The sequence below is a fragment of the Carcharodon carcharias genome, chromosome 16, assembly GCF_017639515.1.
Source record: "Carcharodon carcharias isolate sCarCar2 chromosome 16, sCarCar2.pri, whole genome shotgun sequence".
In the NCBI taxonomy this organism is placed as follows: domain Eukaryota; kingdom Metazoa; phylum Chordata; class Chondrichthyes; order Lamniformes; family Lamnidae; genus Carcharodon; species Carcharodon carcharias.
In genome coordinates this window covers 88,168,127-88,182,831 of record NC_054482.1, presented here as the reverse complement: position 1 = coordinate 88,182,831, position 14,705 = coordinate 88,168,127, and the positions used below count along the sequence as shown (strand labels likewise).

Sequence of the window (14,705 nt, the reverse complement as noted above, 5' to 3'; positions counted from 1 at the left end):
TAAACAGCACAATTCCATTTTTATACTTAAGGAAAATTGTATTCTAGCATTAAGTATTATGAACACGAAACATTTACTGTCGATCATGAAAATTCTCTTGATCTGTGAGGTGTTGTGCTGTACAGCTGGTTGGAAGAGGACCTTTGTTTTCTGGGCATTTAGTGAAAGACCTATTGTCTCATATGCTTTGGAGGAGTCAGCAATGACCTGGAGCTCTGTTTCTGAGAGAGCATACACACATGCATCACATATACTGAAGCCCTGTAACTTAATTTGGAATGGTTTTGGATTGAAGGCAGCATAGGTTGAATGGTTTCCCGTTTGTTCTGTAGATGATCGCCACACACGTGGGTAATTTGCTGGAGGTGGTCAAAGGCAAGATTCCGGACAATGTGGACCATTTTCTGTATCTTAGGAGCCTCCTCTTGACAAAGGCAGACGTGGACAATGAAATTCATCATCGCTTCCAATGTACAGCTTAGCCTTAGCTGACTAAGGAAAAGGGTATTTGAGGATCAAGATCACAAACCCAAGACTAAGGTCCTGGTTTACTGGGCAGCTTCTGAGACTTGGACAACCTACAGCAGGCAGCTGAAAGTAATGGAGAAGAACCACTAGTGGTGCCTTCGCAAGATCCTCCAAATCCAATGGCAAGAAAGGTGGTCCAAAAGAAGTGTCCTCTCCAAAGCCAACTGCCAGGCTAATGAGATGCTAATCACTCAAAACTAGCTCTGCTATGTGCCTGAGACCTGACACCTAAAGCAACTACTCTATTCGGAAATAAGTCACGGCAAGAGACTGCTAGGAGGACAGCAGAAACGCCTTAGGGATGTCCTCAAAAGCATCCCAGAAGAGGTCAAACATACCTGCTGATTCATGAGAGTCCTTGGCTTGTGACAGACCAAAATGGAGAAGACTCATCTAGGAGGGTGCCGGACACTTTGAATAACATCGTCAGGAACATGCAGAGGGAAAGTTGAGGTGTCAAAGGAAGCACACAAATCTCCAAGCAACCTATCTACCCAACCTTTTAAGCATCACTTGTCCTGCTTGTGGCAGAATCTGCAGATTGCACATTGAACTTACCAGTCATCTCCGAAGTCATCAAAACTGAGTGTAAGCAAGTAAAACTTAATCCTGAGGGACTGTCTAAGAAGACAAAACTCTCCAAAATATGCATTTTTGTATAGTTGTTATCTTTGGAACAGAGGAGACTGGGAATTAGATTGTGTATAAAATTGAGGGGCCTAGATAGAATGAATAGAAACAACCCATTCCCATTAGCAGAGAAATCAATACACAGGGGGCATAGATCTGAAGTAATTGGTAGAAGGTTTAGAGGCCTGTTGGTTTTACATCCACAGGCTGATGGAAGTCTGTAACTTACTGCCTGAAAGGGGGGTAGAGACAGAAACCCTCGCGCATTTAAAAAATGGTTCTAAAATGCAGTGCCATCTACCCAAAGATAAATAATCCTATCACTGTACAAAACTCATACTCAGCAACAGAACAAGTGAAGAGGACACTCAGAGTGCATACTTCCACCACGCTGTGTTAACTCAACATCAAAGTTATGCAGCTGTTCTTTGAAGCTTTTCCCAGCCCGGTTGATGCTCTGTAACTAAAGCTGAATTTTTTTTTAATTACAAGCTTCCATCTCACTAAGGAGGCACCAGGCCAATCTATGTCCAACAATCTGCTCACATTTTTGACAGCTGTGACAAATTCCATCACAGCAGCTGAGACAATCCCAACATTCTAAAACAATACAAAAACAGAATTACCTGGAAAAACTCAGCAGGTCTGGCAGCATCGGCGGAGAAGAAAAGAGTTCTTTTCTTCTCCGCCGATGCTGCCAGACCTGCTGAGTTTTTCCAGGTAATTCTGTTTTTGTTTTGGATTTCCAGCATCCGCAGTTTTTTTGTTTTTATTCTAAAACAATATACAGCATTCTAAAGAAGTCAATTTGCCTGTCTCCCAATGTTAAAGGAGCCATTAAAAAATTCTAGGATCCGGATCCTCATCTTTGCCAAAAGCTAATCAATCAGGTCTTTCTTGGGTCATACCCAGTGTACTCCATGAAATCCATCCATTAATTTTTGAGAGGTATTGTTTAAAGACAAACATACTAACAGAAGTGAAGACATTGCCTCTGCCCATCTTCAGTGAGAGAGGTAACTTTAATTCAAATATTGAAACTTATTGACAGGTACTATAAAAGCCAAACACTGTGGATGCTAGAAATCTGAAATAAAAAACAGAAAATATGGGAAATACTCAGCTGGTCCAGCAGCATCTGTGGAGGGAGAAATAGAGTTAATGTTTCAGGTTGAGGCCTTTCATCAGAACCAAGAAAAGTTTGAGATGTGACAGATTTTAAGTAAATACAAAGACAGGAAAAGAGGGAAGAGGGGCAGAACAAAAGAGAAGTTCTGTGACTGGCAGGAGAGATTAAATGACAAAAGGGATGATGGCGCAAGCCAAATGGAGGTGGTAATGGCAAAGAAACAAAAGATGGGTCCAGAGAAGATGGAAATGGAAAGCAGAGTCATCAACAGCAGCTGTCATCTGAAAAACTGAGGGTAAGGGTTATTATTGGAAATTATTGAACTCAATGTTGAGGCTGGAAAGTGCCTAACCGAAAGATGACATGCAGTTCCTTAATGGAACTGTGTTTTGTGGTTGGGGGGGGAAGAGAGACAGAGAGAGAGAGAGAGAATGACAAAGAGCAGAATGGGAGTGGGGTGGAGAATTAAAATGATAGGAACCCAGAAGCTCAGGGTTAAACTTATGGGCTGAACGGAGGTGTTCCACAAAGCAGTCACCCAATCTGTGTTTGGTCTCCTCTACATATAGGAATCTGTATTGCAAGCAATGAAATCAGTGTACTAAATTTAAAGCAGTACAAGTAAATCACTGTTTCACCTGGAAGGACTTTTTGGAGCCTTGTACAGTGGGAAGGAACCAGGTGAAAAGGCAGGCATTTAACCTCCTGCGCTTGATTGGGAGGGTTTCATGGGAAGAAAAGTAGATGTTCTTGGCAATGGAGAAGTGCACCAGGGTGTCACAGAGGGAATGGTCCCTCAGAACGCTGAAAGGGGAGGAAAGGGAAAGATTTGCTTAGTGATGGCATCATGCTGGAGGTGGCGGAAATAGGGGAGGATGATCCATTCAATGGGAGAATGGAAGCTGAGGACAATGGGAACGATCAGAGCGAACATCGGGAAATGGAATGTACATGATCAATAGCCCTGTCAACCACATTGGAGAGGAATCCTCAACTGTGGAAAGAAGACGACATATTGGAAGCACTTATGGAAGGTGGCATCATCAGAACAGAGGAGGCGGAGAGAAACTGGGAGAGTGGAATCAAGTCCTCACAGGAAGTGGGGTGGGAGGAAATGTAATTAAGGTAGTTATGGGTATGTAATGCTTAGATGTGTATGGTGACAATATAGTGCCTGGAGGAGTCATCAATTTAAAATTGAGACACTTTGGAAGAAATTGTTCGAGCCACAAACGTTTTGCCACAGAAATTGGTTGAGGCAAATTCTAAGGTAAAATCGGATGAATATTTGAGGCAAAGGAAGATACAGAGCAATGAGGAGAGAACAGGGAATGGAATTAGTTTTAGGATAGAAACAGAAAATGACAGAAACACTCATTAGGTCAGGCATCATATGTGTAAAGAAAGAAATAGTTTATGTTTTCATTAATAGCCTTTCATCAAGTCAGATGAGATTAGTTTGGATTGTTCTAGCAAAGGACTGGCACAGGTAAAATCGGCCAAATGCCAAATATCCTATACTATAAACCTCTATGATGACGTCTAGGATCCTGCGATCCATTAGAAAAGCTTCACTCCAGCTAATCACAGGCTGTAATAATATTTTATATATCTAGGTCAGCCTGGCAATTTTATGAAATTATTTTTTCTGTTTTTCCAAAATGGACAATTGTTGGGCTGATAAAAATGGCTGCAGCTGATCACTTGCTGGTTTCTGGAAGATTCTAAGCTGTTTCAATGGACAAAGACTACCTTATCATCCTGGAATGTACTTGTATTGTCACATTCCAGCCAAGCCAAAATTAATAGAACATGGGCAGAATTGTCCCAGATACGCACTAAGAGCAGTAGCAGGCAGGAAAAAGGACATTTTATCCGTTGGCCGCAATGGTGGGGTTTTGAACCATATCATCCCAATCCTGCCTCATTAATCATGCATTCCTGGGAAACACATCGCTTCTCTAGCAGGCGACCTCTGATTCACCCACCACACCGTCTCCTTGCTGCTCCTTCATGCCAGACAACATATTTGAATTGCACCCGCGCGCACACCTCTCAGTGCTTCCAGCCCAAGACTGCAGCACAGAAGATATGGCCCCGAAAGGTGAGAAGATTTCAGCACCAACACCCCCCCACCACCCAATTCAGTGACACATTCCTTGGATGTCTTCTGGACACAACTGGAGCCCGTCACGATGTCCTCTATACCCGCTCTGGCCACAGGAGGCCCATCAGTGTCATCACTCCAACTTGGGCGGCAGTGGCAGAGGTGATCAATGCCAACACTGCACAGAAGAGGTTCTACATCCAGTGCGGAAAGGATGATCTCATCCGTGCCACCAGGGTAAGGTGGCCATCTCATCACTCTAAACTCACACACTCACAAGCCCATCACACATTCACTGGCATCTCACTCACTGCCAGCTCAAGGGATATCATCACTCACACCCTCACCCATCTGGTCTCGTCTCCTCTGGAGACCGCCTCCTCAGCCCTCACAAAGATCAACATGTGTCCCACATACACCCTGACACCTCCCTTCCCCAGCTTCCCTTGCCTGAAGCCACTTCTCCCCCTTTCCCAAGCAAGCCATAGCCCTGCAGCCATTGAAAAGCCACCCCCACCTTATGGCTAGTCTCGTAAATAGAGACCTGCCCTTGAGCTCCCCAAAAGTGATGTGGTAGTACCTGAAAAGGCTGGCACTGATAATCACGAGTGCTGCCCGATGCAAAGTAAGCAAACAAACCTCAAAGTCCCGAGTGAAGTGCAACTCGCCAAGTGTCTGGCACTTAAGTTCAGTTGTGAAACATATCGGCGTGATGTGCCCAGATATTCAAGCGAGCAGGGCTCATAACAATATGCAGAAATATCAAAATGACATTACTGATGTCCGGTGGCAAGAAACGTGGCCTGCCATTTTTGAGTGGAGCAGATGATCGCAAACTGGTTTCACAATGGTGTGAAACCGAGTTTTGGCCTTCCTGCCATATTGTTTCCTCACACATAACACCAACAGGGATGGAAAATTCCACCCGATAAATCGGCACCAGCCAGTTACAGACAAAGGTAGAGCTCTTTGTGACTCCTAATCTCCAATCTTGTGCTAATGGCCCTACCATTACCTGCTCCAAAACACGATGGGTTTCAACCAGGCACCTCATTAGCTTAATAGCTTGTCCCGAAACCATGTCACATAACCAAGACTTGAGCTGTTTGAATTCCTTTAATTATGCAGCTCTTGAATTTGATCTTCAGTACCTGTTTGACCTCAGTAGAGAAGCAGGACTCCAGACAAGCAGCCTGCCTCTGTCTACCATTGTTTTCATCGAACAGGTAGTAACTGAAAGAGCTCTGTTCAGGTGAAGTGCCTGACCCTCATCTACCATCATGTGGTACCTTGGAATGTCTGTATCTCTGCATTCAAGACATATTTATCTCCAAGTGCCTTCTTCTATCATGGAAGTCCTCGCTTCTGGAAAATTGGATCACCCTGTAACAGTTCATCCTGCTAACCTCTGAAGAAGTACACCACTGGACTTCTGATTCTGGACTCATGTGAAACCATAACTCTTATTTTTATCATGGTCTTGCCCTGTACCCCTTTCTTTCCTTTATCCCGGGACATTGCGAAACCCCTTTCCCCCATTTTGCATGTGTGTAGAATAAACCAAACCTCTTATTTTACTTTATCTCGAGTTTGCTGTGGTGTTATTAACAGAGGATTAGATACCTCCAAAACTGAAGGGTTGGGGGAAAATGCACCAAGGGGAAAATCAAAAACACCTTTTTGTTTACGGACGGGTAGTGAGTGGAGAAATCAGGGCTATTTAAAATTAATCCCTCTCCGGTCCATAGCAACCTGTTGAAAAACATTTGCCGACCAGAGGGTGCATTCAGATTAAAGAGCACCATTTCTTTAGATCATACTACTGCATTTGGGACTGTATGCAATGTTTTTCATAGACACTTGCACTTTATTTTGTCCATTGATAAGGTGCCGGACAAAAGATTAATACACAAGATAAGATCACACGGAGTTAGGGGTAATATATTAGCTTGGATAGAGGATTGGGTAACCAAGAGAAAGCAGAGAGTTGGGATAGATGGGTCTTTTTCTGAATGGCAAGCTGTAACGAGTGGGATGCCATAAGGTTCAGTTCTTGGGCCCCAACTAGTTACAATCTATATTAATGACTTAGATTCAGGGATAGAAGGTACTATTTGTAGCTAAATTTGCAGATGACACCAAAATAGGTGGGAAAGTAAGTTGCAATGAAAAAATAAGAAACATACAAATGAATATGGACAGGTTAGGTGAATGGGCCAAAATTTGGCAGATGGAGTTTAACGTGGATAAGTGTGAGGTTATTCATTTTGGGCGGAAGAATCAAAAGGCTATTTATTACTTAAATGGAGAGAAACTTCAGGATGCTTCAGTGCAGAGCGATCTGGGTGTCCTCGTGAATCGCTAAAAGCTAGTATGCAGGTGCAGCAGGTAATAAGGAAGGCAAATGGTATTTTGGCATTTATTGCAAAAGGAATAGAGTATAAAAATAGGGAAGTGTTGTTGCAACTGTACAAGGCATTGGTGAGACCGCACCTGGAGTACAGTGCACAGTTTTGGTCCCCTTACTTGAGGAAGGATGTAGTTGCATTGGAGGCAGTTCAGAGGAGGTTCACTAGATTGATTCGGGAGATGCGGGGCTTGTCTTATGAGGAGAAATTAAGCAGTTTAGGCCTATACTCGCTAGAGTTTAGAAGGATGAGAGGGGATTTAATTGAAGTATATAAGATGCTAAAGAGGACAAAGTAGACGTGGTCCAGATGTTTCTCCTTGTGGGGCATTCTAGAATGAGAGGCCATAGTTTTAGGCTAAGGGGTGATAGATTTAAATCAGAGATGAGGAGGAATTACTTCTCTCAAAGGGTGTGAGTCTGTGGAATTCACTATCTCAGAGTGCAGTGGATGCCAGGACGCTGAATAAATTTTAGGAGGAGATCGACATATTTTTAATTAGTAAGGGGTTGAACGGTTATGGGTAAAAGCAAAAAACTGTGGATGCTGGAAATCCAAAACAAAAACTAAAATAAAAATTCCTGGAAAAACTCAGCAGGTCTGACAGCATCTGCGGAGAGGAACACAGTTAACGTTTCGAGTCCGTATGACTCAACAGAACTGAGGAATAATAGGAGAATTGAAATATAAGCTGGTTTAAGGGGGGGGGGGGGGAGGGGGAGTGGGACAAGTAGAGCTGGATAGAGCGCCAGTGATAGGTAGAAGCAAAGAAGAGATTGCCAAAGATGTCATAGACAAAAGGACAAAGAGGTGTTGACGGTGGTGACATTCGCTAAGAAATTTACTAATAGGTGACATTAGGGTAGAAAGCAGGACAAGCAAGGTACTGATAGCCCTGGTGGGGTGGAATGGATCGAAATAGGCTAAAAGGTAGAGATAAAACAATGGATGGAAATACATTTAAAAATAATGGAACTAGGTGAGAAAAGAAAATTATATATAAGTTATTGGAAAAAGGGGTATCGGATGGAGGACAGAGTTCATCCATTGTTTTATCTCTACCTTTTAGCCTATTTTGATCCCTTCCCCCACCCCACCCCCACTAGGGCTATCTGTACCTTGCTCGTCCTGCTTTCTACCCTTAATGTCATCTATTAGCACATTTCTTAGCTAACATCACCACCATCAACACCTCTTTGTCCTTTTGTCTATGACATCTTTGGCAATCTCTTCTTTGCCTCTACCTATCACTGGCCCTCTATCCAGCTCCACTTGTCCCACCAGCTCCCCCTTCCCCCCCTTAAACCAGCTTATATTTCACTTCTATTTTTCCTTAGTTCTGTTAAAGAGTCATACGGACTCGAAACGTTAACTGTGTTCCTCTCCACTGATGCTGTCAGACCTGCTGAGTTTTTCCAGGTATTTTTATTTTTGTTATGAACGGTTATGGGGATTGGGCTGGAAATTGGAGTTGAGGCCGAAATGAGATCAGCCATGATCGTATTGAATTGAGGGGCAGGCTCGAGGGACTGAATTGCCTACTCCTGCTCCTAGCTCTTATTGGATTGGCGGCTGGGAAAAATCTCCCCAGGACAGTTCTCTTTCCGGGTTTTTACAAACTGAATGCAGCGAGACGAAATGCAACGACATTTGCACAGAGCAGTGGCAACTAGGCTGGCTGGTCTGTACCTGTCCCCAGCTCCGTGTTGCAGCGCTCTTTGCTGTACAGCGTCGATTTTCTCTTTCTCAGCCTGACAGTTTCTGAAGCCGCGGAATGCCTGCCTCGGAGTGCCTGCAGACTACTCCTGAGTGTCTCCATTCTCAAACTCAGGGCTGGCAGGGAAAGGCGTGCTCAAAGCTCCATTCACTGACTCAGCTTCCTCTCCCGTGACGTCAGCCCGCTGCGCGCGACACCCAGCCCAGCTCGAGCCTCATTCACGAATCAGCGCACCATGCGCACGCGCCATACAGGCCGAGCTTTCCCCACAGGGCCTGGGCGGAGCTCCCTCACCAGAGAGAGAGAGAGGTTTGCAGGGTGACAGCTCTCCCTTCCTATTCCACCCCCGCCCTTCACATTACAATCACAAGGCCCCGTTCCTGAACGTTACCCGCCTGCTAAGCACAGATTTAGGTTTTACAGTTCGATCGCGCTGGTTTCAAAATAAAACTGCCAGCCCCCTTTCCCCACGCGTCTGTTTTGAAAGACTGCGAAGCCCAGGACGGCGGGTGGTTTCGTCGAAGCGCATGCGCGGTCGGACAGGGTGTGTGGTCAGATTCCAGCTGATTGGCATTTTCTCCAGGCGGCCACCCAGAGCCAATCAGGAGAGGGGAAAGTGGGGTGGGAGAAAAATGCTGACATACGAGTTCGCATGAGAGTGCACCGCTGGAGCAAAGCAGACTGAATCCTGGGGAATAGCCTAGCTCAGGAAAAGCCATAGGAGGGTAAGCGCTCTGCATTTCATCCAAGTAATTTAATCTAGTGGGAAATTAAGCAGCAAACGTAACGGCAAAGTTATTTTAATCCCTAATTTAAAGAACGAGTTTTGGGAAAATGCAAAAAGGGCCAAACAGATTCAAAGCTGAACTTTTGACTTAAATGAAGAGCAGACTATCAGTGGATCTTAATCTGGGTCTTTTTGACGTAAAAGCTGTATCTGAAACCCTAGAGTAACATCTGCATGCTTTATTTATCAAGGAGTTTTGAAAAATCTGTTTCATGGGAAATGTGTTCTTCAACAAAGGAATTGTGGTTTTGTTAAACTCTCGATAACTTAATGACGCCTGCAACAGCCTCAGAAAATGGATTATCCTCGCACAGTTCCCGTTGGCCATCGTACTTTTACCTCCCACCCCCACAACACACAGATCTACAAACACCACCCCCACCGCAAGGTCATTTTTTTTTAGATCCATTTAATGTTGATATTTCTCCAGAGTTTAAGCAACTCCGGTCTATCTTTTAATGAAAGTTGAAATTGCTGGCAATACACGTCGAGCAGAATCTGCAAAAAATAGAGGTTATAACCGTTTGGGCAGATTTCAAAACTAGAAGATAAGCAATCTGGAAGAAAAGAGGGGGGGGGGCGGTGGTAAGGAAATGGTAAAAAGCAAGAAGCGGGAATGCTAAGTGCCGCCACAAAAAAGCAATTAATACATGTAATAACCAGCGAACAGTGTAATTGTTTTTCAGTTTAAAAACAGAAAATGCTGGAAACGCTCAGCACCGTCAGGCAGTATCTGTGGAAAGAGAAGTAGAGTTCACGTTTCAGGTCGATAACCTTTCATCAGAACTCTGATAACTGAGCGAAACGTAGGACTATATAAAAAAGAAGCTGGAGTTTCTGGTGTGGAGTTCAAGATATAATTAAATAAGCTGCACTGTTTAGAGCCAACAGTGCATGAGTGAGAGCTTCAGTATTCTTAGGGATGAAGTAGGGACAGAGGCACTTGGTGTTACGGAGGTGAAATTAGATAATTTTGCTGATGGATTGTATGATGGTTTGAAGCTTAGATCAGGGTGAATAAGGACAACAAAGCCATAAAGATGGAGTTGGGGCTAGGATGCATTTGACAGGATCAATCAATTTTCATAAATCTAAATAATGTCGCCAAGTGTTAGTGGTTGAGGATGACATAGGATCCAGAATGGAAAAGGTGATACGGAGCAGAAGGAAAAGCTATTGCAGAAAATCTGATGACCATGTTGAGATAACCAGGACCATGTTTACGTTGAATTACATGGAATAATAGGACAAAAACAGGCCATTCGGCCCAATGAGAGCGTACCGGCATTTAGGTTCCATTCAAACCTCTCCCATCCTCCCTCATCATATCTTAGACTTGCTCTCTTCTCCCTCATAGGCTTACCTAGCTTCTTCGTAAGCATTTAAAATATTTGCCTCAACGCGAGTTCCACGTTTTCACCATTCTGGATGAAGATGTTTCTTCTCAATTCCATATTTGATTTCTTGGTGACGATCTCATATTGGTGGCCTCCAGTTTTATCTTTCTCCTCAAGTGGAAACACTTTGTCTACTCTTATCAATACCTTTCATAATTTTAAAGATCTCAATTAGTCTCTTCAGAATTTATTTTGGAGGGCACATAAAATTTGCAAATATATTTTGCCTTTTGCTAATCACAGATCATGTCAGTGATAACCGTTTTGGTTTAACTTTCTTTCGGCATTTCACTTACCTTCCATGTGTTCTCTGTAACTTGGTGCAGGGTTTCTTCTTTCCTTGGTTGTGATGCCATCTGTGCCAATTGCCATGCCTACTGAAGGGGAACCTACAACATTTGCCAAACTTCTCCACCTGATGTTCCTGTCTACATTCTGGGGAATGCAGATATGGGTCACATTTATATCAGGTAAGTGTCTTCTCCCTTTCCTTTACTGTAATAAATTTCCATCTTGAACTATTGCTATTAATGGTTAAATTTCAGGGTAAAGAACCAGCTATTAACAGGTTCAGATAATGTCACAATGAATGTGCATCTGCAGCATACATATGTGCCAGCACATTGGAGATGTCCAACGCAGTGGAATTCTCCTTAATTGGTTTTACTGTGTCCTCCTTTTCTGCATCTCAAAATCCCTTTGTTCACCATTAGTGGCAGTGCCTTATGCTCTAGAATTGCCCCCTACATCTCCCTGCCTCTCTACCTCCTCCTTCTCCAGTTTCCAATCCTAGTATAATTTTCATTTTTGTGACTGTCTGCAGCCTTTTCCAGATCTACTTATTTACCAGATTTTCCTATCCTCAGCAGTGTACTACAGGCCAAACAGTATGTGCTTCTTTTCCTGAGTCTGTAGCCCCTGCAGAATGGGGAATGAAGGGCTGCAGAAAAACTGTCTTATATTACATTTTGAGGCTCTGCAGATGATTGCTTTGTGGTGATTATCTGTTGCATAGATTGTCCTTTTTTCTTTCCAAAGGTTTTGTCTCCCATTGAAATTCTGTTTGATGACTTGTACATACTGTGTGAAAACTTCAGTCTGATGATTGTGACAGTCTTAATGTAGACATTTACATCCATAAATATCCCCATACTCCATTTAATATTAGCATCAAAGAACCTACAGTACTGCACTAAATATGTTTTTGTAATTAAGTTATTGCTGCAGTAAAGCTGTCTGAATGGCCACCCGTAATTGCTGTTTTCATCATTGCAAAATATACTTAGGGTGAGGTAAGGGACTTCATGCAGAACTGTGTATGTATGCTGTGTAAATACAATATTGAATAAGATAACCTTTGTTGTTAAGACTGATTTTGTATGATAGATTATTTTCCTTATTTGAAGTTTCCTCTTTGCATTTGAAGCTATAGTCAACTTTGCATCGCTTTCACCAACAATAATTTATTCAGAGGTCCTTAATGTCACTTTGTTTGTTCTACAGGTCTGATCATGGGCAGTAACCTAACAAGACACACATTTGGCTTCATTCAGAGCAGACTCTTCCCATATTACTTTCACCTCGGATCTGCCTGTGCTTTCTTTAACTTAACCATCTTTGCAATGTATCATCCCAGTGAGCTGTTAAATGAAGAGGAGACATTTCAGGTATCATACACAGTGCTCGTGATCACACAAGATCTAGAATGGATGATAGCATGTTGGGGTTAATGGTCATTATTGTGGATGGGATGTAGCCCTTTCATTCAAAGCTATTGTTTCCCTTTTGCCAGGTCTATCTGGATTATGCTCAAACTCTCATCAACTTGTTCATAGACTCTGCTGCTTTGAATAGCAGTGCAGCTCATTATTTTTTCCTTTTTTTGTCCCTCCCTGCATCTATTTGGCTGAGGCAAGCTCAGTAATGGGCAATTGTTTTAACACGCTATGCTGCGGCTGCCACATATTGGGGCTGTATTGGTACCTTGTCATAATATAAAGAAACTCAAGAGTCATTGAAGACTGCTAGAGCCTCCAGGGGATGTTGAGTAGTGGTTGAATATTCTGCCAGAATTCTGGGAATATCCTCTGAATTATATTGCTAGGTATACTGTGGAAGTCAATCGAAGCACTGTCTCATACCCTACTACTGCAGCTCCTTAGGAGGGCCAGGAGGGACTCTATATATTTACCTAGCTGTTTTTAAAAAAATTAGTTAAGGGATCTGTCATTATACAGAATGCAGCAACCTGGTTGAAAAATAGTGTTATGTTGAAGTCTGGTCCTTTATGTCAATCAAACAAGTACATACAGCAACACTCTCAGCCTATTTTAAATAGGTACAAAAGTATGAAAAAGACAGTATAGTTTGTTAAATATGCTGTTTCCATTGATTTTTTTGCTTTGTTACTGAGGCTATAAGTGAAAAGTATTTTGATAGCCTTATCCTAACTCTCGAAGATCATTCACCCATAATGGAAACCTGCCTTAAACTTGATCATTAAATTGACAGTTTAGAGGAAACATTGCCATACATTTGACTAATGTACATGATGTATTCAGTGATGATTCAAAATGGTTACACCCAATTTATTTTCTTTCAGATTATCATTTTCTTCATCTGTGTGACTGTTGCAGGGCTCAATGCCCAATGGTTTGGTAAGATAACTTCTGAAATCATGGCTGATATGCATCTGATTGAACAGAGCTGTGGGCTGGGGAAGGATATTGGATTGACAACCAACAGGGAGGCTTATAACCAGCTGAAGGAGATGAACCCCAAATACAAGAAGTTTTCACACCAACTATCCCTGTATCACAACGCCTCCTGTTTATGTAACCTGTGTTGCATCATCTGTAATGGGATAAGTTTGTACTACATGGCAGCCAAGTTATCCACGTTATAAAAGTGCTTTGAGTAAGATATTTAAAGGTTGCATACAATGGTGGTCTATTTACAAGTCACGGAAATTTGAAATGTAAACTACTTTGCCATGTTGACTGTGATGGTGGAGAGTAATTCAACATGATCTCTCCAATAATATTTTTTTAAATGCTAGCACACCATTTGCAAAATTTTAAGCAGAAGAAGAAACAATGATGAGAAGAAGAAATTTTTAAAATCGAAGATGACAATGCTGCTGGAATTAGTCAACTGAGATCAATCTGGGGTGGTAGATTTCTGTCAAGCTGTAGCCTCACCTGGTCTCCCAGGCAATGTGTAGTGTAGGATGCATGTAAGTGGGCTATCATACTTTTTCACACCCACAGCCCCAAATTGATTTGATTGGACAACTGCAGGAGTACAACGAAGGAGAATTGTGCTAGTGCATATCATAACGTTGTGAATGAACTGCATATGCTTGCGGCCAATGAGAATCTGTTACTGACTGGACTTAGATAATTAGCCTGAATTGATATAGGTGAAATTAGAACATTTTATATAATATACCTTCCTAGAACATATTGAACTGGAACAGACTATTGTGGTGTATCTGGCTAGCCCCAAAGTTAAAAAGAATGCCATACACTATCTCTCATCTCTTTATCTACCATTTACTTAGTTCTTACCATTTTGATGACTGTACATACCTCTATAGGCTGTCTGCCCCATATATTCACCACCCTTTGGATAAATCAACTTCTACAGATTGTCTGTCATTCTAAATAGTTGTATGAGATCTAGATTGAATATATAGTATCAAAAACACCAATGAATGTTTTCTAATGTCAATAAACTCAGTATTTTAAGAACATTAAGTAAGCTTTTCAAAGATCCATTATTGCACTTCTCTATAATCTGTTTTTCTGCTCCTTGCTTTTCATTTTGATTAGACCCGGAAAGTTCTGACATTAAATGGGATATTGTTTATTTTAATTATGTATAAACTGTCATGTGGGCCTAAATTTGGTTTGATATGCAGCCTGTTATCAGTCAAGCCCATGAATGAAGTTAATTACAATGGCAGAAGAAATTCTCTGCCCGACAGCAGATATTACTCAC

The 14,705-nt window shown here is 42.3% G+C and overlaps 2 protein-coding genes across 3 annotated transcripts in view; one reads left to right on the top strand and one right to left on the bottom strand.

Moving 5' to 3' along the window:
- The window catches only part of pigb (phosphatidylinositol glycan anchor biosynthesis, class B), a 35,787-nt gene extending 26,757 nt beyond the window's left edge, over positions 1–9,030 (bottom strand). The window contains exons 1-2 of one of the 2 annotated variants that reach the window (XM_041207614.1): positions 8,492–8,523; positions 867–939 (exon numbers count right to left, since the gene is read on the bottom strand). In XM_041207614.1, the coding sequence (XP_041063548.1) occupies positions 867–921 (55 nt within the window). In that variant the 5' untranslated portion in view covers positions 922–939; positions 8,492–8,523. Of the gene's footprint in view, positions 1–866; positions 940–8,491 lie in introns of both variants that reach the window. The other variant, XM_041207613.1, reaches the window with a different exon arrangement.
- Positions 9,031–9,099: 69 nt separating this feature from the next.
- On the top strand, positions 9,100–14,461 carry si:ch211-121a2.4 (transmembrane protein 205). The gene is made up of 4 exons (XM_041207616.1): positions 9,100–9,244; positions 11,030–11,173; positions 12,207–12,370; positions 13,306–14,461. Exons 2-4 carry the CDS (start codon positions 11,053–11,055, stop codon positions 13,606–13,608), a joined length of 588 nt encoding a protein of 195 aa, XP_041063550.1. The 5' UTR covers positions 9,100–9,244; positions 11,030–11,052; the 3' UTR covers positions 13,609–14,461.
- Positions 14,462–14,705: the final 244 nt, after the last annotated feature.

Coding starts and splice junctions, on each gene's coding strand:
- si:ch211-121a2.4 (XM_041207616.1), top strand. CDS start 11,053: ATGCCATCTGTGCCAATTGCCATGCCTACTGAAGGGGAACCTACAACA. Junction 11,174..12,206: donor ATGGGTCACATTTATATCAG/GTAAGTGTCTTC, acceptor TTTGTTCTACAG/GTCTGATCATGGGCAGTAAC. Junction 12,371..13,305: donor ATGAAGAGGAGACATTTCAG/GTATCATACACA, acceptor ATTTTCTTTCAG/ATTATCATTTTCTTCATCTG.